At 40.5% G+C, this 27,985-nt stretch overlaps 1 protein-coding gene across 1 annotated transcript in view; it reads left to right on the top strand.

The window, feature by feature from the left end:
• Positions 1 to 25,994, top strand: part of large1 (LARGE xylosyl- and glucuronyltransferase 1) — an 89,910-nt gene extending 63,916 nt beyond the window's left edge. The window contains exons 7-15 of the mRNA XM_046378531.1: positions 4,682 to 4,786; positions 6,910 to 7,022; positions 8,829 to 8,954; positions 10,601 to 10,756; positions 15,695 to 15,858; positions 18,967 to 19,245; positions 19,384 to 19,530; positions 20,407 to 20,602; positions 22,818 to 25,994. Coding sequence (XP_046234487.1) covers positions 4,682 to 4,786; positions 6,910 to 7,022; positions 8,829 to 8,954; positions 10,601 to 10,756; positions 15,695 to 15,858; positions 18,967 to 19,245; positions 19,384 to 19,530; positions 20,407 to 20,602; positions 22,818 to 23,015 — 1,484 coding nt within the window. The 3' untranslated portion in view covers positions 23,016 to 25,994. The remainder of the gene's footprint in view (positions 1 to 4,681; positions 4,787 to 6,909; positions 7,023 to 8,828; positions 8,955 to 10,600; positions 10,757 to 15,694; positions 15,859 to 18,966; positions 19,246 to 19,383; positions 19,531 to 20,406; positions 20,603 to 22,817) is intronic.
• Positions 25,995 to 27,985: the final 1,991 nt, after the last annotated feature.

The raw sequence follows: 27,985 nt of genomic DNA, 5'->3' as shown, positions 1-27,985 counted from the left end.
TATTTAGAACATTTTCATATATGTGGAATATTCTGCAGGTATAGATACAGAAAGTGTATACTGACATCAAACACTGGTATGATGTCAGTATGACTATCCACAAATCATTTCCTCCTTTTGCATGTTTTTTTTCCTGCTATAGCAAGCAGATCTGCAATATAAATTACATGTCAAGTGCTCACTCTTTTCTCTTTTTCTGTGCATTAGCCAAGAAAAGATAGAGTGAGTGAGATTTGCATCAACCATAAGAATTTCACACTTACTGAGTTGGCAGCTGTCTTACACAATAGGGTAGATAATATAACACAATACGTACATTAAAGTCAAATTATTATTTGACTAGATTGACTAAAATTAAACTTTGACTCACTTTCTTCGTTTTGAATTCCAACTTATTGGGAGTCATGAATTTTGTGAAACAATAACAGTATCTCATCAGTATCAATTCAATTCAATTCAATTCAATTTATTTCTATAGCACCTTATGCAATCAAAATTGTCGCTAGATGCTTTACAGAGACCCAGAGCCTGAACCTCTGAGCAAGCAGACAGTGGCAAGGAAAAACTCCCTTTTAACAGGAAGAAACCTTGAGCAGGACCCGACTCACAAGGGAGAACTATCCTGCTGATAGTCGGCTGGGTGAAGGGGGGGAAGAAGAGGTAGACAGGACAGAGAGGAGGAAAGAGAGAGAGAGAGAGAGAGAGAGAGAAACATACATGCAATAAACATCATACATTACAAAGGACAAACATGACAGGTTGTTATAATTGGAATTCTGAAGACTATGTATTGTATGTATTTGTTTTTTAGCTGATGTGTTGTTTAAGTTAGTTATAATAGCACTACATAGAAGAACAACATGGGCAGATGTAGACAGTAGACATTGGGTTTGTCAGAGGGCCGGATGCAGTTCAATGCAGTATCACAGTATTTCTCTTAGGGTCTGGCCCATACCATGTCAGAAATGTAGTTCACCAGCCTCCATATGAACAAATTGTTACATGATGACTTTGCACAGTTTCTGAGTTGTCATTTGTTGAATGTATCATCTGAAAAGGTTGTTGATCAGTGTTCCATGTGAGGTGCATTAGGATAAAATGCTGGAGTGAGGATGGTATGTTTGGCCTGCTGACCTTGGCATTCATCTTTACTTGTATCTGCTCCACTGACTCAGCAGTAAAAACTCCCACTGATCTCTTGGTACCTCTGCACAGCTAATTTAAGAACTGCACACTCCTCCCCCAGAAGCCTGCATGCTAGGAAATAGGCTGTGGATGGCCTGAGGTTTACTGTGTAAGGACTTTGCTCTGTAAGACGTGCATACATACTATTATATCCAACTCTTTAATGTAATCTAACCATTCTGAAGTTGCTAAATAGCTGGTAAAGGCTTTAATCCTTCAGGGGCTTGTTGACCAGATAGCCAGGTGGTATAAGATCAACAGCAACAAGCCAGTATAATGTGAATTTATCTGTTTTTGAGATTAAAATAGCTGATATGATGGCTATGACTGAAAGCTTTGTTTGAATTTAGAGATTGGTGTCAAAAATTTGTTTTGATGTTTTATGCTCTTTGAAATCTGATTATAAACCAGAGACAGTCCTTCTTTTCCTTCTTTTATTTGAAACAAAGTAAAGCCTTATTGATTTTGTTTCCTTTTTCTTGCCTGTCATGGCTCTCTGACTTGGAAAGTCAGTATTTGACTGAGAAAAACGATGGTTGAGGTCATGGTCAGTTGCTCATCAGTTTTTCTCATTGTGGATGTTTGGATTTACTGAAAAGAAAGCTAGACCATTTTCTAGTCTGGAACATAAACAATAACATTGATATTGATTGGAAAGGAAAAGTTTTTAATGTTTTCTTTTGGTTTAAAGCTAGGGCGGCACAGTGGTGCAGCGGTTAGCTCTGTCGACTCATAGCTAGAGGGTTCCAGGTTTGAATTCTGTTCTGGATGGGAAAATGAATGAATGAATGGTTTAAAGCTCAGCCAAATGATTTAAAGTATAAGAAAAAAAGGGTTGAAAAAAGTTGTGTAAAACAGTTTGCTAATCTTTTTTGAGATATACATTGAGATATACTCATCAGTACAATAAGATAAGATAATGACCCTTTATTAGTCCCATAACTGGGAAATTACAATTACAATGATGATATATTTAATATTTTAGCATCAACTTGCTTCATTGACTTCACTGAATTTTGTGAATATATGCTTATTCTGTAGATATATGCTTATTTCAAACAAGCTGGAACAGGGGCAACAAACGACTGGGGAAGTTGTGGAATGGTCAATAAAACACTTGTTTGAAACATTCCACTTGTAAACAGCTTTATTGGTAAAAGGTGACAGTATCGTGATTAAGTATGAAAGGAGCACCAAGGTTTACCACTTTATGAAACACTATTGTTTTAAGAACATTACTGCGTGGGCTCAGAAACACTTGGTAAAACCATTGTTGGTAGACACAGTTCCCGTTTTTATTTATGTTTTAGCTCTGTTAAACCTAGTGCCTGGAGGTGAGAGTTAAAGCTGGCATGCTGGACTTTTACATATGAAGGAAATTTATATGTAAAAGAATTCAAGCCCTTGCCTAATTGAGCCTATCACTGTCGAGTAACCCTCTATTTGTTTCAGAGTATATTAAGAGAATGTATAGTTTTTAGATTTAGTGCTGTAGTGACTTGACCACACTGGTGCACCAGTAGCATTTCATGTCATTCAACAGCGATTGCTTTGGAAGATCTGAAAAGGACAGCGGTTGAAGTTAGGAATAGGCTACGGTGGAGGCGATGGCGTTGTAAACATGTCAAGTGTTTTTGTAATAACTCTCACTGCCAGCAGGGGGCAGACAGAATTTAGACCTCACATTCACTTCCCTGTCATTAGCGTTTGTTTTCAGGGACGTGATTAAATGTTGTTTAATCAAAGGTTTGTTGTAATTGAAATTGTTTAACCTTAATAGAGTAGAACATACAAGAAAAGACAGTGGCAGTGGAATTTTCTTCCCAACACCGCTGACAATGAGATTGAACTCACATGCACTTTTTTTTTTGATGAACCCAAACTAAAGTGGAATCATCTGTGAAGTCCGTCCCAGCGTTTCGGTTTTTGAGCATTAATTGTCCCACTCAGGCGTCAACCTTGATGGCTCATCTGTGCTCTTTGTTTCGCAGCCATTCTAAAGGGGGCTCCCTGCACTCTGCTGCCTGCTCCAATAAGCGCTCATTAATCTTCCTTCCAGCCTTCATTAAAGCTGCCACTGCTCCAGCCATGCCCGCTCTCCACACTCCTATCTCCTCGCTAACACCTAGCTCTCGACCTTTATCTCTGCCCAGCTTCCAAAACTTTTTTTTTTTTTTTTTCCGTGTGCATCCCTCCTCCTCTTGTCTCGTTTCTGTCCTCTTTATACCTTTTGTCTAGTGGCTCAAAAACTTTAAATTCATATGAGCGTGAGTATTGAATTCAGTTTGCACCTTCTCTCATGGCAGCAGTGTGCCGTTTGTGAGGTGGCGGTTCTCTCCCAGTTTGTCGTTGACTCAGACATAAGACCCCCCGCTTTATGAACGGATTATGTTTCTGCTGGCTCTGTGTTGAACTAGCTGACCCTGAAGTGTCTGCTACTGATCTTCTGTTTCTGTCTGCACACAATCCAAACCATAAGGAAGCGAAGGACGCCGACTCAGTAAAAAGTTTTTAGTACTCTCGAACAAAACTACATGTGGAGATATTTTTTTCTATATTACCCTTTCTGTGGAAATTCTGTTGTGCAGTGTGTTAAGGTTTATTGGACAGAATGTACGCTGATATCAATATATCTGTGATAAGCTAATATCAGCTAATATGTTAATCCTGGAGAGTGGCACGGTGGTGCAGTGGTTAGCACTGTCGCCTCATAGCAAGAGGGTTCCAGGTTCGAATCCCGGTCTGGGCCCTTCTATGTGGAGTTTGCATGTTCTCCCTGTGCCTGCGTGGGTTTTCTCCGGGTACTCCGGCTTCCTCCCACAATACCAAAAACATGCACATTAGGTTAATTGGCTACTCTACATTGCCCCTAGGTGTGAGTGTGAGAGTGTGTGGTTGTCTGTCTTTGTGTGTTGGCCCTGCGATTGACTGGCGACCAGTCCAGGGTGAACCCCGCCTCTCGCCTGTAGTCAGCTGGGATAGGCTCCAGCTCCCCCGCGACCCTGACGGATAAGCGGTATAGAAAATGGATGGATGGATGTTAATCCTGCTCTGGAAAACAGAGTGGTGAGGATGACATGACTTGTACTTGTCAGTGTATTGAATTTATGCCGAGGAAATGTACTTTATGATGAATTTATCATGTAATTCGGAGTATTCCAACCCCACCTTTTTTTTTTTTGTGTACACCATGATGAAACGCAGTTGGATAGACCATCTCACAAGTGCACACCCTTCTCACCCTTCTGGGTGTTGAATTTGTTCGATAGGATGTGATAATGTTGCCCTGAACATCACATCTGAAGATATACAACATTTATAGGAAGTTCTGGAAACCACCATATTCCTTTATACAAAACTCCACAGGACACAATAGACAACTACAAAACTATGAATACTCTGCAGTTAAATAGTTAAATAAAAAATGCTTCAGAGAAAATAAGTGAATGTAGAAAATGTGAAAAAATAGTCATGGTTTTGTGTTTGCTGTGTTCAGGTCAGCAGGTCCTGGGTCTCGTGGAGAACCAGAGTGACTGGTACCTGGGGAACCTGTGGAAAAACCACCGACCCTGGCCGGCTCTGGGTCGAGGTTTCAACACTGGTGAGTACAGGGAACGTCATGTTGGCATGATGGGGTTACGTGTCAAACTGCAGCTCATTTGCATACGGCTTTTTCATTATAAGCTGATTGTGAGTCTATATGTATATTGGAAATAGAATAATGTGTTATGTTAATTGCTTAAACAACCACTAAAAAATGATGGGATGCTCTTGTAAATTAAAAAAAAAAAGTAAATAAAAACAAAATTCATAGATTTGCAAATTTTACAGATTTGTAGAATGAAGAATGCAAGGCCAGTGTGGTAATGTTGCATGAACAGAGACTTTTTATTTCTTATTTTTCTTTTGTGACAAAGAACCCAATATGTGGCCTTCATGCTTATTAAAAACAAAAGTAACTTCTTCTTCTCACTTCTGTGAGTGCTACAGTCTTCTGGTAGTTCTCTCAAACATCAGGAGAGACTCACTACACACAACACACAACACATCTACTGGACTACATCACACAGAAAGTAGTAACATACTGAGTGCAGTAAAGTGTCCCCTGCGACGGTTATTTTATTAGATACAATGTCATCCAAAGATCATGGTGCATTATGCATGGTAAAGGTAGGATTTTATTATTACAGTAGGCATTTGATTATTGATTTGTTTCATTTTAGGTTAATCTGCTAATTTTCTCAGCTAATTGATTGATTGGTTTGTAAAAAAAAAAAAAAAAAAAAGCACAAAGTGGTGTCAATCACAATGTTTGATGTTTCCAACCAATAGTCCCAATGTTCACCATTTTTACAAACACATTCAAGCAATTAAAATACTTTAAAAGAAAAGAAAAATAGTGAATCCTCACATTTGAGAAGCTGTATTTTTAGGACTAGCTAAATGTTTTGGCAGATAGAGCACAGAGTTAGTTTTGGACCCTGTGCAAACGTTTTCTTCCTCTTTTTTTTTTCTGTCACTTCTCCAGAGGCAAGACGATAAATGTTGCAGTTCTCCTTCTGCTACTGTTGACAAATGGGAAAGAGTATAAAATACTGCTAATAAAATACAGATCAAACACGGCTGCATAACGCATGAATGCCAGTAAAGTACAGCTACATTGTGTGTTACCTCATCAGTGATGATTAATCTGTGGAAGGACTGAAAGTGAAGCACGAGCTGCGTTATGGTGGTTTTTTGTTGTTTTCTTGTTTTCCTTGCAGTGCATTTTGCACGGACACTGATGAAATATGCAGGCGTTCACCAGTCTTGTTAAAAGTTGTATTTTCAAAAAGGTGTTGCTATAATTTCACAGAGCCTCGGTGTAGCTGATAGTGGAATTGATTCCATTTCACCATGTTATTATTTTCCCCTGCATATATATTTTTTTTTCCTCTTTCGGATCCAGCATGTCTTTCCCTCCAGGAGACTTCTAGCCCTCTCTCTGCTGTTTTGAGCAGGGAGGATAATCATTCTGTTGACTGTAACCCAAAAACAAACACGGCCCACTGCAGCAGCTCTGTGAATTTCACAGCAGCGGTGTAAACTCACCTGGACACGTCTGTGTTGTAAAGGTTCGGTGTTGTGCTCTTAAACCTCCTGTCAGCGGGCCTGAACAGCATATCTCAGAAACAGCACGGCTTGTGTTGCATTTTACACAACAGTAACCTGACAGAAAGCCTCCAGCTTCAGCTGCGGCCGCTCGGCTTCATGACGGTGGCCGTGGCAACGGATGGAGCACAGCGGGGTGTGAAAGATGATTTGTTTGTTCCAATTTGAAAAAAAAAAAAAAAAGAATATTCACAATGTCTTTCTGAAAACCGGCTGCTTGATTTTATTTGTAGCGCCCAGGAAGATTTTTTCTGTTGGCCAGGGAACTGAGAAGTTTTTGTTTGTCGCACATGAACCTTGAAGAATGATGTGTGCTTTCAGGAGGATTTTTAACATGCTTTCACCATCCCGCACAGGCCTGTCTTTAAGCTCTACAGTCTACAGCTTTATCACAGAAAACACAAGGCTGTGATTCACCACCTCATGATGGGACTTCATCACCTTTACCGGGCGGCTAGACACCTATCTCACTCTCTAAAGCTACCATATCTGTGTGTTTGTGTTTGTGCATGTACGTGTGTGTGTGTGCTTGAACGTACTTCTGTGTGTGTGTGTGTTGGTGTGTCTTTCCAGGGGTGATTTTGCTTCTCCTGGATCGTCTACGGAAGCTGAGATGGGAGCAGATGTGGAGGTTGACTGCAGAGAGGGAACTAATGAGCATGCTGTCCACTTCCCTGGCAGACCAGGTAACACATGCACACGTACATCGGCACATACACATCCACCCAAATCAGACATGTAGCCTCACAAACACACTTGTGCTCGTGCAGGACTTGACCTTTTAGGCTAAGCTAGCACATAAACTGTGAAATTTTACCGTTAAGCTAAGCTACAGTGAAGGGTTCAAACAAACAACTTTGCACAATGTGTGATGTGACCATGTCTAAAAGTAATGGCTACATCAGACCATCTCACTGATCTGATCTGGACTGCGCATGAAAATAGTATAAGTCGTGTGAAAAATGAAAAACAAGACATGCTCAAATCTGTGTAATATCTACCTTCCACACAGCTGAGCAGAAAAAAAATAAAACTGATAAGAAAAACACAGATGTAAGTTAAAAGCATAAGCCATTTGTTAGCATCTGTACTTCAAATATTAAAAAAAAAGTAGAATCCAGTCTTAAAAATGTGTGATAGACAACCCCAAATTAAAGTATTAGGTGCAAGAAGCACATTCCTGAAGAGCAACAATGAACACTCGGACACACGTGGATGTGTTGTGGGTTGTGCCACTGTTATGTTGTTTATTTTTTGTTCTTTTGCATGGTGCCCACAACAGCTTTAATTTCAAAAAAAAGAAGCACAGATACCTCAGAACACTCCATTCCCATGTCAAAGCTGCACAAAGATTTGATTTCAGTCATAGTCCAGTTTTCATCCTTCTTGGGTGCATACCAAAGGTCATAACTATGTGTAATCTTAAACCATGCTATGTTCTATGCTATCTACCAGAGTGAGGGCAGACTGTGAGACCTTGGTGAAGGGTCTATCCATTATCTCAGAGCTATTCAGAGCTCATCTAGATTAGAGGTACGTTTATGAGATTTTAATTAAACCTTCATTAAGCAAAGTCCCGTAAGGTATGCCGTTTGGAAAATGAATGGAGCTTTGGAAATCGTTTGAGAGTTCCGTCTGCCTTCTGCTGTCTGAGCTCCAGTCAACTGTCAGCCCTCTTTAACACAGCACTCATTATGTGGCTATGGAGTTTTTATGTGTCCCATTAAAATAAATAAATAAAAAACTAGAGTCTGTCAACCCACAGTGACACAAAAGTCTCCCAGACCAAAATATATGTCCTCACAACAATTAAGTGTTTACATATGTGATCAGACATACATCTGGGGAAACCCAACACATCTGCAGACAGTAATTCTTTCCACCTCTTTTACTGTGGTGACTCCTCACACGAGGGTCCTGACGTGAATAATGCCATCATCAGAGTGGTGACGGTGACATTATTTATATATTTAAAGCTATGGGTTTTAGATTGTAACAAAATATACAAAGTTGCCAACTGGAACTTTTGGGAAAGTAGCCCAGAAGTTTTGTATTTCTGATGTGTATGTTTATGTTCTTTGGAGTCACAAAGATCTCACAGATAACTGATTGATGTGTCAAAAACATAGACTTAATGAAATAAATAAAGTAAAATCACACTGGTAGTTTACTGTCGCACTACAAACCGCTTTAACATATAATAGCACAATACCACATTGTAACTATAATGTTGCTGAAGTATGAAAGATGCCTTTGACATGCTGTGTGGTAAAAATGTTAAATTGTGCTGTGCATTGTTTTAATGTGCCTGTTAAATTGGTCTTTAGTTTAAAATTCATGCAGTATGAAAGGTAAAATTGAATAGTGTGGTCATTCAGTAAACAGGTGGCAGATCTTTAGATGGGGAAACATAAGGCAAAGCAGAAGTCTTAGTGTGTGTGTGTGTGTGTGTGTGTGTGTGTGTGTGCGTGTGTGTGTGTGCATGCACATAGGACATCTTCAACGCTGTGATCAAACAGAACCCATTCCTGGTACACCAGCTGCCCTGCTTCTGGAACGTCCAGCTGTCCGACCACACCCGCTCTGAAAAGTGCTACAAAGATGTGTCAGATCTCAAGGTGAGACCCTGCTGTCCCTCTGTGCTCACGCTCATTTCATAGTCAGTTCAGACATATGAGACGTGACCAGCATTAATCCAGACTCTCGAGCCCACTGAGCACTCAAAGTGAGAGACATTTGGTTCAATTTCAGGCAGATTCCAAGCAGTACAGATCTTTAACCATGAAAAGCATTCCATCTTTTCCAAGTTTCAGGAGGGGTGCAAAGGTGGACAGTGATTCAACACGTAAACATATGACACATGTAGAACTTAAAAGCTATTGTGATTAAGCATTACGTTCATCAGATTGCACAATCCGAAGTAGCAGTGAGGAGGCTTTTGTCTCTTTACACTTCAAAGCTAAAAGCAATAATGTTCACTAATGCCTACGTTTGTTTTTTAATGGCTTTGTCAATGTCTCATTTCATATCACGTTCCAAGCATAAATTGGAGCACCATTCATTGAGTTGATATGAAAACATTAAGTGGTCATGGATGGATGGATCCAGGATGTTGTTGTCAAATGAGCAGACGTGTCTTGCAGAGAGAGCAAACCAACAGTCAAATCCTTTAAAAATTATAGTATGTTGATAAGTATATTGATCCTAGAGGAAAATGAACTAACAATACAATGATAGATTTAGAAACGCAGAGCAGTAGTTCTTTTATTTAGTTTTAGTTTCAACTCTTTCAGGCTGAACTTGTTGAGTGGTTTGTAGAACACCCACATGATGCTATTTTTTGTCTTTTATTTGGTTTCCCTGCATTAAAATAAGTCAATCAGACTATAAACCTTGAATCCAGGGTTTTGACTACTATAGAAAGTAGAAGATGTAATCAAATAATGAAATACTTTGTCCAAATTATGATTCCTATTTTGTATTAAAGTGCTTTGGATTCAGGCTACTACATGAAGGTTTTCCTTGTACAAAAACTGACATGAACCATTTTTGTTATTAAAGGGGACCTTAAGACAGAATTTACACCAAATCAAAATGGCAGGAAAAGGATAGGGAAAGGTTTACCCAGGCAGGAAAAGGATAGGGAAAGGTTTACCGAGGAAAAGGTTTCTGTGTCCAAAGTGTAGTTACTCATAAGGATGTTGCTCAAGGTATCAGAAAGTAGTTCTGAGAAGCCGTGGGCATATTTTAAAAGAGAATATTTCAAAAGTAGTGAGAGTTTTAACAAGTGTGAATGTACTTTCTATGTATATTTGTAAGTACCTGAAATGCAAAAATGTGTCCAGTTACAGTTTAATTTCATCTAGGCAGATACATGTAGTGATCATGAGCAATCAGAATCAGAATTCCTTTATTAATCCCTGGAGGGAAATTCTTGAAAGAAAGTGAAAGGAGTCGCGAAAAAATAATAAAATAGTAGAAAACTAGTAGAAAGATCGGGAGCGTCTGTAACAGCACACGTATCGACGCATGCGCACTGGCAGGAGCAAGTGTAATGACTAAAATAATGTGTGAAAGGGTTAATAAATACAAGTTCTGGACAGATTGTTTCCAGTGTTTGAATGCTTTAAATACCTTCCATGTAAGCATCAGTGGGTTACAAAGACTTTGGGCCAGAGTGGTGTTCATAATTTGATGAAACGCACCAAATGGTCCTAGCATTACAATAGCATTATGTACCCTGATAAAACTCTCTTTTGCCCAGGTGATCCACTGGAATTCTCCCAAGAAGCTGCGAGTAAAGAACAAACATGTGGAGTTTTTTCGGAATCTCTATCTAACCTTTCTGGAGTACGATGGCAACCTGCTACGGCGAGAACTCTTTGGCTGTCCCAGCGAGGCTGACCACAACAGCGAGAACGTAGGTGAAATTTTCTCTGTGTTTCTGATTGTGGTTTCTGTGTCGTGCTCAAGATATGAAGGGTGCTGGTGAATTTCTGTCGGTCAGTAAACCTTTTACTCCCGTACATTTCTATGGGTATTTGGAAAAGGCTCTGCAGCAGCAATAACAAAGCAAGACTTTTTTTTTCTTGATATGTAAATTTGTGGAATTTAAACATGTTTTAATCTTGTTTTTCCAATACCAAGAATAAGTTAATGAACAAACAATTGAAGGCAACTCAAGAAGTGTTAAAAGGGACATATTATACCCCTTTTTGACAAGGTATTACAGTTTGCTGTGGTCTCTCTGAAATGTCTGGTCAATGGCATTATACCAATGTCATGTCGGGTGAAGCACAACAACCCGCCTTTTTACCCCCTCTAAAGAAACCCTTTTCAGAAGGAGCGGAAACATGGCTAACACAGATAACAACCTGCTGCAGCCTACTAATAGGTTGACAGTGTTGCCGGGCTACTTGTTTGATCCAGAGTCAGACCCTGTGCAAGAAGGGGCTTTCGATGCAGGACACAGCAGAACACTTTTTCGCATTTGTGTAAGTGCATGTAAATTTACGGAGACATCATTAAGCTGTTCCTTTAACATCAATAACCTTCAGCATGTACAGAGCAGACTATGTGCCTTTACGTATAAAGGGAATAGATAAGTTGTTTTTTATGGATAATGGTATCAGTTATTGTAATCCATATATGAGTTTGGAAGGAAATACGTTAAATTATGATAACATATCAAAACACTGAGAGTGCACAAAACTGTTCATACATACATACATTGTTCAAAAGAAAGTATTGTATGTACTACTTGGTACGACAGTCAAGACAATCTGCCATGTCTTCGGTTTCACAGAAACCACATTGAAAACACACAAAAATATGACCTCTTCTGTAAAAGGGTATCACAAGCCATTACAGATACTTGGCATACAGCAGTTTTGTAAGCTGGTGCTGGGGATTTCTGAGCTGGACAATCCAGGTAGTACTGCCCACTTGTGTGGTGCTACGGATACGGACAGAGTTCCCTCACGGCGAAGGAAGATACATGGAGTTTAGACCTTCCCTCGATTGAACCTAAACACGTAGCTGTCTATAACATCCTCCTTGTCTGGTTTGAGAAACTGGCTAGACAGATCCTCAGGCACTGGGATCCGTTTGAAAGATGAGGTCTTATCATAACCCGGAAAACATAATAACAATATGTTGTATTCTCTGTGAAACAGTCCCAAAACCCATTAGCTCTGTTGCACATTTGTGTTATTACTTATTTGTTTATTATGTATATAGTTTTCACTTTTAATTTTAACTTATTCGGAAGGCTGCAGTAAATTTATTTTATTTATGTTTTGCAGAATAATGTCTATTTACACAATATATTAGAGTGTGAAATCTTCAGTAAAACATGTTAAACTTACAGAGGGTTGGTTCTGGTTTTACCGGCTTTGCAGTTCATCGATTTTGGGAAATTCACTCGAAATAGTGGTTCACCCACAGATGTTGTTGTTTGGGGATGGCCAGCATTTAAGCTGAAATGCAGGGCTGTCAGGTAGAGTCTGGAAAGGGGAAAAAACAAATAATAATATGATAGGCGTCCAACACTTACATATTTGTATTTTACATGTATATATTCACATATACAGTTCTATACAAAAGTTTTAGACAGGTTTGAAAAAATGCTATAAACTAAGAATGCTGCCAAAAATCTAAATAATGATTCTTTATTTTATCAATCAAAATGCAAAGTGAGCAAACACGAAAAATCTAAATCAAGTCGCTGTTTGGTTTTACTACCCTTTGCCTGCAAACCAGCATCAATTCTTCTAGGAACACTTGCACAAAGTCATGGATTTTGTGGGATTATAGTCAGGCATATGATCAATCAATTATACCAAACAGGTGCTAATGATCATCAATTTCACATGTCGGTTGAAACACAGTCATTAACTGAAACAGAAACAACTGTGTAGGAGCCTTAAAACTGGGTGAGGAACAGCCAAACTCTGCCACCAAGGTGATGTTGTGGAACACAGTTTGTCACAGGTACATACACCATGGCAACTCTGAGCACAACAACAAGCCACATGGTAGTTATACTGCATCAGCAAGGTCTCTCCCACACAAAGATTTCAAAGCAAACTGGGGTTTCAAGATGTGCTGCTCAAGCTCTTTTGAAGAAGCACAAAGGAATGGGCAGCGCCGAGGATCATAGACGCGGTGGTCGGCCAAGGAACCTCAGAGCATCAGATGAAAAACACACCAAGCTTGTTTCCCTTCGAAATCAGAAGATGTCCAGCAGTGCAATCAGCTCTTAACTGAAAGAAACCAGTGGGACCAAGGTATACCCATCTATGGACTTCAAACAAATATCCATCCATCCATTTTCTATGCCGCTTATCTGTCAGAGTCGCGGGGGAGCTGGAGCCTATCCCAGCTGACTACGGGCGAGAGGCGGGGTTCACCCTGGACTGGTCGCCAGTCAATCGCAGGGCCAACACACAAAGACAAACAACCACACACTCACACCTAGGGACAATGTAGAGTAACCAATTAACCTAATGTGCATGTTTTTGGTATTGTGGGAGGAAGCCGGAGTACCCGGAGAAAACCCACGCAGGCACAGGGAGAATAGAAGGGCCACATAAAAGGGCCCAGACCGGGATTCGAATCTGGAACCCTCTTGCTAGGAGGCGACAGTGCTAACCACTGCACCAACGTGCCACCTTACAGACAAATATCTCATAGCCAATTTTAATCAGTTTGCTAGTAACAATACAGTAACTGGATAAGAGAAACAGTGTTGACTACATTAATTACACGGGAGTCAATGGTTGTCGATCGTTCCAGTCTAGAAACTTACATGTTCATTTTAACAGGCAGCACAGCCAGTGAAATGGACAGGATGCTAAATACAATAGCGACAAACACAACGTGGAAGCTGTATCTAATAACAGATAACTTTACATATGATATTCACCTGCAACTGTTTTTTGATACTCACATGTCCTTCATCTGTACTTTCACCACGGACCGTTGGTACTGATCGCTCCTTTGCGAGCTCGTCCTGCATTGAGCTGACCAGAGAGAAGCAGCTGGATGCATTAGCACACACAAACAGGTTTTGAGGTACTGTTTTTCATAATAGGTCCAGTTTAAGGTGTAAGGCTATTTTATGCAGCGTGATTCCCGCCACAAATGTCAGTGAACACCTGTGACATTATCAGCTCCCCAGTCGTTTTCTACAAGTATTCATCATATTCATTATCAGAATGATCAATACTTAATAATTATTTCTTATTGAAAGCACCGTGGTAAAGAAGATTATTGCCTTAAGGAAATGAAAATGTACATTGCATGAAATTCCACATCAGGGAAATCAGTATATACGTACAGTTGCTTTACAAGAGTCTGGCAGCTAGCAGTTAAACCAGACAGTAAATCATGTGGAATGCTCACACCCTCATGACACCGTCTGCCCTCCAAAACTGTTTAACTTGACCTTATAAATGAAGCATGAATCTGTATCAAAATTATTTGGTGTGTGAGTGGATTATTTGTCCAGTCACTTAAAAAAGGTGTCCCTGTTTTCTGAAGATTAATAATTACCTCTAGATGATAATTAAGTAAACAAACTATATTTTCCAGTGATTATGATCTATGTTTAGCCCCTAAAATCCTGATCAGGGCACCCTTAGACCACTTTAGGGAGAATTTTAGGATATGGGCATACAGTCCTCTGTGTCACAGAAAGCAAAATCGTGAGAGTCCAAAAGTGCAGCATTATCCCCGTTAATGTAATCATTGTGTGGAGACTGTTAGGATAAACACGAAATCTCTCCAGAGAGATTGAGTAGGTGGCAGAATGCAGGCAATAGGAGGCTTCCAGTGTGTCTATTCAGAGCAAACATTCTGACTTTAGATTTGGTTGGACCACATGCTTTTGGTGTCCATCATACTTATAGACTGTGTGTTGGTATTTTATTATTTAGCCGGATGGTGCTTCACACCTGCACAAGGTCACCATGGTCAGGAGTTTGTTTGTTTTTTTTTACAGGACCAGCTACTATGGGGCCCCCCCAATTATTTAAGTGTCAACTTTGTAGTCAGTTAATCACATTATAATTTTCCGTCATGGTGTGCGAGAGCCTTTTTTTTGCCAGCACTCAGTTCTAATGTGTCCTTAACTCAGGAAATAGTTTGCTCACTCAATTTTTCAGAGTTTGAGCAGCGATTTAAATCCCATTAAAGTGATGATAAGACTAATGAGGTCACTGAGGGATTGGCTCCAACAGCACACTGCAGAGTGGCCTCCTTCAGGGCCACAGTGCCACTGCAGCCCAGTCACTCACTGCAGCGCCACTAATCACACTGTTCAAAGCAGAGTATCACCAAGTCCTTGATTCATGTCTTTTTATAATTTCCAAAATAACTATGTGTTTTAGATTCAGCAAGTCCAGTATATGGAGCACATGTTCACTTGAACTGAACTCAAGTTACACCAACCTGGATACAGAATGCTGACACCAGTTCGTACTTCTATCTATCTGTCTATCTATCCAAATATATAGACATTAATATGTCATCCATTAAACACAGGCTGTGAAGTTTGATACCTGGCCCTTCCTCACCACATGCCAGGTGTTCTTGAGCAAGTCCCTGAAGCCGAATTGCTCTTGATTATTACGCCAATGCCTTGCAGGGTGACTGGTTATTGTCTGTCTGTCAGTCTGTATGTGAATGGGTGAATGAGAGGCGAAGTATAAAGCTCTTTGAGTCAATGCAGTTTAATATATGTGGTGTGAGCTCCTAAGACTCTGATGCCTGACCAAAGTTTGGAGCATCTTCAGTGGTTAACTTCGTGGTCCATAAAATGTCTTATTGATAGTGTCCCTGTCCCCTCTGCCTGCAGCTCCAGAAGACTTTGTCAGAGCTGGACGAAGACGATCCTTGCTATGAGTTTCGTCGAGAGAGATTCACTGTCCATCGAACGCATCTCTACTTCCTCCACTATGAGTATGAACCAAGCTCTGACAACACTGATGTCACTCTTGTGGCCCAGCTCTCTATGGACAGGTATTGTGCTTCATCCACAGTAACAAAGCTCAGTTATAGTCTGTTATAAAACACTCCCCTGCATGGAAATGAAATAAACCTTGTTCACAACTGTTCCACATTTGGGTTTAGGTATGAAAGTGGGAAGGTCCTCAGATGCACTCCATGTTATTTTAAGTACCTAAGAGAAAAATGAGGGAAAAAAAAAAAACATGATTTCTCAAAAACAAAATTGAAATAATTATATCCCTGATCCTGTCCCGAAGATAAACATACAAGATATTTCAATTATCCAGGAGATCCCTGTGTTTCTATTCGGAAGAGCACTTCAAGAAGAAGAGAAGAAGAAGAAGAAGTTTCGGGTGGAGAAAAGAGTACTTCAGAACTGAGTGGCTTTTCTGAATTCTGTCATTTGTGACATAAATGCTTCAAATTTATTTTTAAAGGTGGTGAAGTAGGTGAACCACTCACTATCAAGCATTAAGAAGAAACCATGAAAGTGCATGCCTTTATCCCCAGTTGTAAGACTCATCACATTGCTATTATTGGGGAGCATGTGGAGTGCAGAGAGGAAATGCACTTGAAACGTAACCAGTTTTCTCTGGTGCTGCTGCTGCTAGTCATGCTGAATATTTTTTCTTCTTCTACTCATAGTGTTCCTGCTCTTGTTTCCATGTTCATGCACACACAAGAATCCTTGTAAATGAGAAGGTTCCATTTACGAGCCACGAAGCTGAATTGTTTTCATTGTTCGGAGAGAGACGGTGTGGACAGATGTGCAGCATCTGATGAGCTCTACAATGTTCTGCTTTCAGTGGATTTTAAAACACACCTCTGTCAGATTTGATTAAGATAAATAGCACTGCGTACGTTCTTGACATATAAACAAAATCCAGGGATCTTACCACCAAATGACATCAACCTGCCGTTTAGATGCTAAGCTTACTGTCTGTTTCATCATTAACAGAAAAAACAACATCCATTCCTCCTCTGTTTGAAAGGTCTATATTCAGTAGTTACATATACGTGTTAGATCCGTTTCACTTCTCTTTGTTTAACTGACTCGAGGTAATCCCAGACATTCAAACCGGAAATAATTAAAAGTTGATTAATATCCTCCCTGCTTAGGACAAGCAGGAAGGATATTAATTAAGCTTTGAAACTACTCAATTTATTGATTTCTTTCTTTCTTTCCATCAGATTTCTGGTCACATCAGAATGTGGCACACTCTTGTTTGCTAACCAAACACTAGGTTAGCACACTTAACTCCACAAAGAACAGGGTTAAAACTGGATGGTGACACACGAGCTGTGGTGGAAGACGTATTCAGATTCCTCCCAATGCTGTAGCAATCCAATAGTGTAAAATCCTTCATAACAAGTAAAAGTCCTGCACTGAAAATCTCACTCAAGTAAAAATACAGGAGTAAGTACTTTGTACTTTTGAAAAATGTCCTCTGTGACTGAAATATAATTCTGATATTATTACATTGTCAATACTAACTTTTCAGTGTTAGAGCAGCATTTTAGTGTTGCAGCTGCTCGGTAATTCAGCCTACTTCATATGCAGTTAGTTAAATCTAGTGTTCCCACAAAAGTTTCTCTAACGTAAATATCACTAGTGATCTCTTACTGCCTCTCAAGCTACTCCATTTATATATGATTATCACCTATAGAACCTTTTCTAAAACTAAGAATAAGGACTTACTGTCTCAGCTTTCTCCAGCAGCAAAAACGGTGGCTGAATTTTGAGGTCATCAGCAGAATTAACTGAACTTAGTTTGTCAAAGTCACTCTAGTTCTTTGCAGGGTGGTGAGTAAGGTCAGAGAAATTACATGCCTGAAAATGTCCTTCTCAAGGATGCCGAAGGAGAAAACAAGAGTGGGAGCCGGGCTGAATGTTTAGTAAGCTTGGAATTTCATCAGTAATTGAAGTCAGTAAAACCAGAACTCACTGATTTTTTTTCCCTCAGATCTGTTTTTATTGTGGTAATTTAGTTGCAAATCTTGGCTTCACTGTTTATAATGCTACCGGTGTTTAAGTTAGTGTACACCACAGGGCTAAACCATGGTGAAATGAAATGGCTGTGTCACTGAGGGGTACTAATAGTGGAACATAAGAAGAAAAAAAAAAGATTACAGGCTTTAGCGTTCTTGAAATAAAGTAGTTCACATGTTCCATTGAGGACGATCTCTTTCCATTTTAGAAACCCCACAGGCATTCTTAATACCTTTAATGTTTCATGAAATGACAAAAGGTAAACCTTCCATACAGGATGTTCATGTACACTTCAGAATCTAATACATTGTCAGGGACTTTGTGGACCACATTACTCATCCCTTTTGTCTGAAATGAATAAATAAATAACAGTAACCAAAACAGGATCATCACATTTTAAGACCTTTTCACACATGCAGTGTATCCCTGAAATATTCAGGAACATTTTCCTCATGGGGTCATGTGTCAATGGTAGCAGGGATCAGTATTCAGTTACACTATGAATGAGCAAATTTTGCTTGTTTAATTTATCCAGTGTGCATTCTCTGAATTAAGTAGATTGTGAAAAAATATTAGTATTTAATATTAATATAGGTTTATTGAATATTAAATACATTAGAATTCTACCCTTTCTTCCCCCCCTTCACCCAGCCGACTATCAGCAGGATGGTTCTCCCTTGTGAGCCGGGTCCTGCTCAAGGTTTCTTCCTGTTAAAAGGGAGTTTTTCCTTGCCACTGTCTGCTTGCTCAGGGGTTCAGACTCTGAGTCTCCTTAAAGCATCTAGAGACAATTTTGATTGTAAAAGGTGCTATATCAATAAAATTGAAGTGAATTGAATTGAATTGAATCACAATTTATTCTCTTATGTTCACATTACGTTACTTTTTTAAATATAAGTGACTAAGTGAAATATGTGCATTCAATCATGTGGATAAAACCCAACACTTGGAAGAATCATGAAAGTACATTAACATCATCAAATATGTTGAACTGAGTTAAATTTAGAGCAAGAGCAAGATATGTAGAGCCTCTGCAGTACTGATGTTCAACCATCATGGAGCCAGGACAGCAAAGCATAGCACAGTTTGGTGGCTGCTGTTGAGTGATCCCTGTGTCCCGCCCAATACAGGCTCCAGATGTTGGAGGCCATCTGTAAGCACTGGGAGGGCCCCATCAGTCTGGCCCTGTACCTTTCCGACGCTGAGGCCCAGCAGTTCCTACGCTATGCTCAGGGCTCTGAGGTGCTGATGAGCCGCGGTAACGTTGGTTACCACATCGTCTACAAGGAGGGACAGTTCTACCCAGTCAACCTGCTGCGAAATGTGGCCATGCGGCAGGTCAACACGCCATACATGTTTCTGTCAGACATTGACTTCCTGCCCATGTACGGCCTCTATGAGTACCTCAGGTATGAGTTGGAAGAGAACTTGGCAGTGTGACTGACACCTTCATATCTTTAGACTTTAGGAGAACAATTTTTATTTTTATGAATTATTGGACATGTATGCTGCAATGTTATACGGTATACAATCTCATCTATTTGCAGGAAGTCGGTGGTGCAGCTGGACATGGCCAACACTAAGAAAGCTCTGGTGGTTCCAGCTTTCGAGACACTGCGATATCGTCTGTCTTACCCAAAGTCCAAGGCTGAGCTGCTGTCTCAGCTGGACATGGGCACATTGTTCACCTTCAGGTAATCACCTTCTGCGTTTCCATAGCCAGCGACGTCTTTAGGCAAATCATTACAGCAGCTCTTTTCATTTCCCTGTCTGTCAGTCAGTGATTCATCTGTTTTTTCATTCATTAACTCAGATCTTTACATAATCCTCAGGAACACGCTGAGAGAGACTGAGCAGGCGACAGATTAAACAGAAAAATGAAATTAACAATTAAAATGATGGAAAGCTACATTGGTATATACAGTTCAGTTGCTGGAATGCTACTGAAAACTTGCATGCACTCCAACATCTTGCGGAAAACCTTACCAGAAGAGTGGAAGCTGTTATAGCTGCAAAGCTGTCGATGTATTTAGAATGTGAGGTCATTAAAGTCCCTGTTGATGTAATGCTCATGTGTCCCAATGCTTTTGTCTGTATAGTGTGTGTATAAAAATAAATAAAAAAATAGCTCTAGTTATAGTACTGTATTGCCATCATCACAATACAAATAATCACAAAGTGCAGAAACATGTCAGTTAGATTTTTGCTTTTCTCTGTGGTTGGAAAAGAGGGATATTTATTTTACTCCTGTGTGTGTGCAGCTTTAGCAGACGGTCACACTCACTTTGCTTCGCCCGCCTGGAATCTGCACTCATTAAATACCTCTTTTATCTTGGAGGGTGGTGGAGAAAGAAGTGTTTATGATGGCATGGACCATAAAAATAGACCACGCAACTTTTCTCATCAAAATTGTCTATAGTATGAAGTAAACAAACAGTCTATAAATAGAAGTCTTCAGACCTTATGTGAAACAGACAGAGGATGTTTTAGAAACTACCGCTCTCGTTTCCTCCCAAAACGACTGGATGTCAGAGCATAGCTAATAACACCTTTACCTTTCCTCCTCCCAGGTACCATGTGTGGACGAAAGGTCACGCACCAACTAACTTTGCCAAATGGCGGACAGCCACCACACCCTACAGGGTGCAGTGGGAAGCTGACTTTGAGCCCTACGTCATGGTGAGGAGAGACAGTCCCGAGTACGACCGCCGCTTTGTGGGCTTCGGCTGGAACAAGGTGGCTCACATCATGGAGCTGGATGCACAGGTAACTTAGTCACTTCCATTTAATCATCTCTTACCTTTTATGTACTGTCTAAACTGTCTGCTTCGTGCCTCATTATAATTCTTCACCGCACTTAACTTCATGGTAACTGCAATTTATGGAATAAGTATCTAAAGATTACTTTAAGAGTCTATAATTGTATATCAGTTGTTTTCTGTAGCGGTTTTAAGTTAAGACATAATTTGTGTTGTACACATTTATTGCTGTTTTACAGCTGTGCGGTAAACACCCCTGTAGGAAAGTCAACATGCATTTGATTATGATTTGGCATTATTATTAAGGCTTTTTAGGTTTTCTTAGGTCAGGTTTGGATGACCTTGTCAATGAAATACTAACTTATAATGAAAGAGTCTCACCTTTTTACTGCTACTTCCTGATTTCTTCTGGTTTCACAATAAAGGTAACTGTTGTAACTTGTAGTAATCTTAACCTTAAATGCACAGTATGTTTCTGTCGCTAGGGGTCTCGCAATGAAAACAAAAAAGTATTATGGGATCAATACCAATGTTGATGAAAATCTATGTTGAAATGTTCATGAATGAGTAAATATTTTAAAGTTTTAGTTTTCACACTATGTTTACTTCCTTCATGAAGAGTCCTTCATCACTGGGACTCTCTCTCGGAAGTTATAGCAACAGGCGACCAAACGAAGCAGACCGTTATGTCAAATAAACTTACAGATTCCTTTGGGTTTGAACATTGTTGGAAACATTTGGGATAAAGTAAGTGTGCAGCCCAACAAAATATACACTACACTAATGTACACTACACTACACCGCACTACCTGTCCTGTAGCTTCTGTAGGGAGATATGTGTGAGTGGGGAACTCGCCACGTTCAACTGTCTCGGCTTTTTTAGTCTAATAAATACAAAAATGAAGAACTCTGTTGAATGCCACAATGACGTAAACACAAGCAAAATAGCTGCCATGAACATGTATCAGTCAGAATAGACTAGCTAGCATTAACGTTACTTTAGCCACTGAAGCCACTGGTCAGGGGCTTACTGCTCACAGCTGTGGGTGAGTGCTTTGTCCTGGTGTTACTGGGTTATCAGCCAGGTTAACGGTCTGTCACTGCTGGAACCTGTGTGCTTTGAGTGAAGCGACATTATTATCAGCCCTAATAACATCCAGCTCCCTCAAGTCTCATTCACGTGTAAGAAAACACCTAAAAATATCAGAATGAATGTAAAGAATGAACATGGCTATTGTTAGTACTCATGTTTAAAAAAGGAGGAGGCAAACTAGAGTTAGCCATGAGTGAAGCAAAGCTAGCCAACACTCACTTGTGTATTGAATGGTGTGTGTGGGGTGGGGGGGGTGCATTTACTCCACTTGCTCCACTGATCAGGAGCCCATGCTCACAGCAGCCTAGCTAGCACGCTGGTTTCTGCCATTCTTGTTCTGGTGACTTTCTAACAGCCTCAGCAGGGTTCGGGGGTTAGGGTTAGGGTTAGGGTTATATCCACCTAGCCTTAGGGAAGACTCCAGTCCTGCACAGTGAAGACACCAGTGATTGAACCTCTAAACTTGTCCCCTTTCATCAGAATTACATATTTAAAAGTTTATTTTCCATGGAAAAAGTTCCCTTCATGACATACCATAAAGCTGCCTTCATTTACTCTTTCTGGATTTAAATAGCTCCACCTGCCCCTTTGCTACGTGCCTGCGTCTTGAGTGTACCAGCAAATCAAACACTTAGTCCTCTTCTTGTTTTCTTTTTTTTTTTTTTTTGCAAGCTACTGGGCATTGCAAGTAGTCATAGTAAAACACCAGAACATTAAACTCACAGTCTTACCAACATTTTGGCTCTTATTCAGGATTTTAGATCCACAAGTTTGTAAAAGAAAAGAGAACATGTCTGTCACTCATCAAAAATTGTGAGAATTTTGCTTGATATTCCTCTGTTTACCATAGCCACACCCTGCAAGTTGGCAGAATTTTTCCTGTGGCATGTGTCTAAATCCATGTTTCTATCATGTGCACACTGCAGCTCCAAAAATTGTTCAACCATGGTGTTGACTGTTTATTTCACTCACAGGGGGGGCGGTCTTTCCAAATAATCTAATCACCTATTTGAGTAGGTTAACGCAATTTGTCAGATGTTGTGTTCACAGGCCAAAGATTTGTAAAAACAAAATCAGATGGTTATAGTACCCCAAACTGAATGTTCTCCCTGTACTTCTGTCGCCACAGGAGTATGAGTTTGTGGTCCTGCCCAACGCCTACATGATCCACATGCCTCATGCGCCCAGCTTTGATATCACCAAGTTTCGCTCCAACAAGCAGTACCGGGTCTGCCTCAAGACCCTAAAGGAGGAGTTCCAGCAGAACATGTCACGACGCTACGGCTTTGCCGCCCTAAAGTATATGACGGCTGAGAACAACAGCTAGCCACCACTGCAGACCCTCGCAACCCGGCCCTGAACTACTAACAAACTCTGTGGGCTGGGGAGGAGGGGGCACAGGAAACTGACAGCCCATATGAGGCCACCAGGATACTTTGAGAGTCGAGCCCCTCAGACTTTGTTAGAACGTTTGACCCTCAGTGTGGGACAGCAAGGGTCTTCATGTCCATTCTTTGCCCTCTGCCATGGAGGGAGGAGATCATCTAGGAGGAGATCTCTTCTGCCAAGATGTAAAAGTAGTGAAAGACAACTGTTCTGGATCCTGGTCCTGGTCTTGGTTCTGGTCCTGGACCTGGCTGTGTGGGCCCTGAGCTCTGCCTGAAATGTGACACACAACAGGCAATGGCAAGCAGACATTCAATGCCTTGCATTATGTGTAAGACCCGTGACAGAGGTGTGGGTTGGGTATAGCATTGTGTGTGTGTGTGTGTGTGTGTGTCTGTGTTTACAGGCACGTAGGTGAAAAGGGTGACAGAAGGAGAGCACTTAACAAAAAGCTTAAGAAGAGCTAAAGATATTGTGGACTTACGTTGTGTTTGCACACCTTCCAACAAAGTGCCAACAACGAGCAGCTGCAGTCAGACTGACGGAGCTCCCCGGCTCACATGCAAATCATAACCAGGCAGCCAGATAAGAAGAGAAACAGTAAACATGTCCGCACAGATTTTGAAAATCTCATTGTGACGAGCGACACACACTCAGATAGCAAGATGTAAGCTGGCAACCAGCCGACCATCTGCTGATGCTTAATTAGTTTGATATCTGAAAGAGATCAGACCAAATCCTCCTCGTATGACAAGTGAAGTTAAGAGCAAGGATGGCTGGAGGTCGTCCATGTTCAGGGTGTCTCCACATCAGCCTGAGTGTGCTGCTACAGAATGTTTCCAGTGTTTTGCTCACTGACCTCACTCCTTTTCATCCCGATAATCAGTGTTATTCATCGGTGTGTTTACAGTCCTGATGGGTACAGTTTGATTTTGTCTTCTCCACCCTCCATGAGGAGGCTCTGAAGAGGACAGGAATGCTGAAACTGTGAAACGGAGGGAGCCTCACACACACTCGTTCTTTTTCCCCCCCCTCACTCTTTCTTCCTCATTCTGGCCTCTAGTTTGACAGCAATTCCGTAGCATCCAGTCGTGCTGCAGTGGTGTGTGTGCTTCTGTTTTTTTGTGCTCCCACACAATAGTGTGGTGATCCTAATGTGTGTTATTAATGTTCTGCCTTCTCTGCTCAGTTGTCACGAATGCTGTAACGCCTGTGATGGGCATGGTGAACACACACACTCACTATACAGTCACAATAATATTATGCTAACACCACATGACAAAAAAAAATGTCGTAAAGGCACTGCTGAGTATCCACATCAGGATCTTTGTCACTATATGATAAGATAAATGAAAACTCAGATTGGATAAAAAGTCAAAAATGGAACACAGATAATATAAAAATTCAAAAAGTTACTGTTGGGAATATTTTTAGATATGGCTTTGATGTTAAAAATGACATTAAAGAATATCAAGTATGTTAATCTCACTGTGAGTCCTGACGCACGTATCGTAGAAATATATCATAAAGTAAAAATGCAGACGTGACTGCGACCCAGCTACATGCATATCAGGCTCATCTCCGTTCCATTCCAGATGTTCGGGGTGATACTCATGAAGCTGTTGGGTAATTAAGGGTGATCCAATTAAGATTGCCTGCTTTCAGCAAATGGGACAATTATTGATTGTTAGGAGCAGCATTAGCCAATGACAATCAGCGATCAAAATATTGTTTCTTTACTTTATAGTCATCTATAGTTAGTGGCATAATAATAAACACCATTAAAATACGGAAATAAATAATTAGATTTTTTTTTTTTACTCAACTCATAGAAATAGTCCCTCTTTTGCATGTTTAGCAGCTTTGTGGGCTGTCAGTAGCATTAGCATTAGCTGCTGCTCCTTTAGCTAAACACACCACAGCTGGCTCTCTTCCTATAGGTTTCAACACAGCAGCACACTGCGGCCTGTTTGCGCCGCATTGAGAAACTGTGTGTGTTTATCTCATCAGCTCATGCGATTGGCTCATAAGAAGCAACCATCTAACTGTTCAGAATGGAAATCAGCCAATAACAATTAGCGGCGGATTAATCAGAGGACCCTTATTGGTAATTGACAGTTAGTAGATTATTTCCATGGTGACATCTTAATTGTCCAACGACTATCATTAAACTCGCACAAACTCATTTGTGAAGTACATTTATGGAGTCCAAGCAGGACAGAAGTCTTTATGGACTCTGTCATTCATGCTGCTACAACCCTAACAGATCACTGAAGTGCTGAAACTGATCAGGGACCATAGAACCACTGCAGCAGCTCACTCTGCTCTCTGTATGATCATTTGTGTTGAAACCACTGGGTTGATAACAGATTTTTGTTACCTTTATGGTCAGTGTATTTTTCCATTCTTCTCTGCATTTAACCCATCGCTGATTGAAACACGCAGGAGCAGTGGGCTGCCATGTCAGGCGCCCGGGGGAGCAAATTGCTGGAAAGAAGGATGTTAATGTTGAGTGTAACTTCAGTGTGGCTGTGAGTGGACACTCCAGGGAAGCGGCCTGGGATAACAGGTCCATAACATATCAGGTCCATGATAGCTGAGAGCTCAGTCTGGTTGTTCAGCCAGGACATAGTGTTGTCAAACTGGAAGCCTGTCTCTCTCTTCCTGTGTCTCTGTCTCTCTCTAATTATCTTTCCTTTTTCTCCCTCTCAGTCGTGACAGCAGTCTCTCACTCCACACAGGGCGCAGGTGTCTGATTGGACACATATGTTCAGTATGCAGGTGTGTGTGTGTGTGTGTGTAATTTGACTCTGTCGTGAATACGTTTGTGGCTTTGCAGGGCTGTGAGGAGCTGCAGTGTGAAAGTAGGACAGTGCTGACTGATGCTGCTACCTGAATAAAAGCAAAGAGTCAAACACTGGCTCCGCTTTGTTTCATCATTTCTGTCTTCGTGATTATCAATTCAGCCCTGTGAACCCGAAGAGGAAGCGCTCACTGTTCCACACACACACACACACACACACAGTTGAATAGCACACTTGTGTGCATTTCTACGTGAATGAGTGAATACTTCAGAGAGACTGTTTTAGTGTCTCTGGAGAAGCTTTGTCAAGTCAACATTAGCCTTGATGATGTCATAGTGAGCTGGTATTCACTATTCACTGCATACTTTCTGCAAACATTTTTTTCTTTGTAATAAAAATCAAATTACACAGTTCTAGGAAATTATTAATAAGGTAAAGGATCAAATCCATATATCATATGAGCCCATGGCGAGGACCTCTGATAGTTCAGTTTTAATGGGTGCAATTGAATTATGTCCTCTGGTAATGTATATGTTAATGAAGTCCAGGGGTTGGGGGTTATTCAATAACACTCATTGATCAGATTTTCTGAGATTCTCCTCATTGTGGTAGTAGAAGTACTAGAATTTAACCGTTGTGCCACTTTTTGATTCGTTTTTATTTTCCACTTTACTGAGTATGACCTTTAGCCTGTAGTCCTGCTGGGATGTGCCGCTTTAGAACTGACTGACTGACCTCCGCCAGGTGCCAACCGACATTTTCCGCCACATTATTGGCTTCCAGCTCTCTGCTTTGGCTCTTAAATTTGCTTGCTTTTGCTCATGTTCGTTTCACTTGTCGTGCACTGACCAGTCGGGTTGATTTCTCTCATTAACGGGCTAAAAAACCTTCTGACAAGGGCCAGTGAGTGCAAACGGTGTTGGACACATTGTAAGAACTATAAGTTTGCTCATTTTAATACTCGCACCAGAAAAATATGTGAACTTGAACCTGAACTTTGAGCATTATATCAGCACAATCATCAGGACTGAGGACTGGGACAAGAATACACACTGCTGAACTGTCCAAGGTGCTGATCCTACTATTCTTTCTGCTTCTTCTCTTTCTCCCTCACAAAGGTAGCGGAAAATCTAAGTTAAATAAACAGGCAAACTAGCCAACTGACTTATTGACCTGCCCAGGGGTTATTGACCTGCTATATATTTTTTTATTTAACTCACCTGTATGGGTTATGGATCGAGCACACATCACACAACCTGTTAATTCTAGATTATTATTACGCGATTCTAACAGGTGCTGGTCAAAACTAATATTGCACAACATCTGCACAGAAGCACTGTGTTTCTGCAGTCTTGGTATCATCCCCCAGATCATAACATACTTTGAATTATTAGAATTAATTTGCTACTCTTATTTAATCTGAACAATCATGTGAAGTACTTTTGTCTAGAAGCTCTTGAAAGGTTATTTCATTATAGCAGCGGTACAGATATTCCTGATGTCATCCCATCATCATCATTATTATTATTATATTTAGCATTATTGTTGTACATTGTTGCTTTATCCAAAATTCACAACATGTAAAGACTCATGTTTGTAATCTAGTCACTCCATACTAGTCTCCTCAGATTACAACCTACGTGTAAAATGGTGTTATATCGTTGTACCATGGCTGGAATTGCCTTAAATATGGTCAGAACCACTTTTTTTAAAATTAATTTTACTTTTTTAGTAGTAACTTCTGTGTAAAGGTTCTGCGAAAGAGAGGAGATTGATCAGCAACTGCTCTCTCTATCCATGTTGCCTATTTATTTGTTTTAACCTACCATTAGTAAAATATCAATGCACATTAAAAATTCAGTGCATGCATATTGTGACCATCTCTGGACATCCTCTTGCCTCTGTCGGGCCACCCCTGCCTGCTGGTGGGATATTTGGCTGGAGAGACTTGTGGGTCGACTCTACTAAATTAAATGAGAGCAGGGAAAGTGAAACACCCAGTTTATCAGCTCCCTGGAGTCTGACTGTCCCCAGTAGAGCCATTCCTTAACCTCCCTTTAATGAAGGTCCCACAACACCATTTCTCTTATTAGATAGGCTATTAAAA

This window comes from Scatophagus argus, chromosome 22, assembly GCF_020382885.2.
Source record: "Scatophagus argus isolate fScaArg1 chromosome 22, fScaArg1.pri, whole genome shotgun sequence".
NCBI lineage: Eukaryota > Metazoa > Chordata > Actinopteri > Scatophagidae > Scatophagus > Scatophagus argus.
Note: the sequence above shows the minus strand (reverse complement) of the source record. Positions and strands in the feature narration are given on the sequence as shown.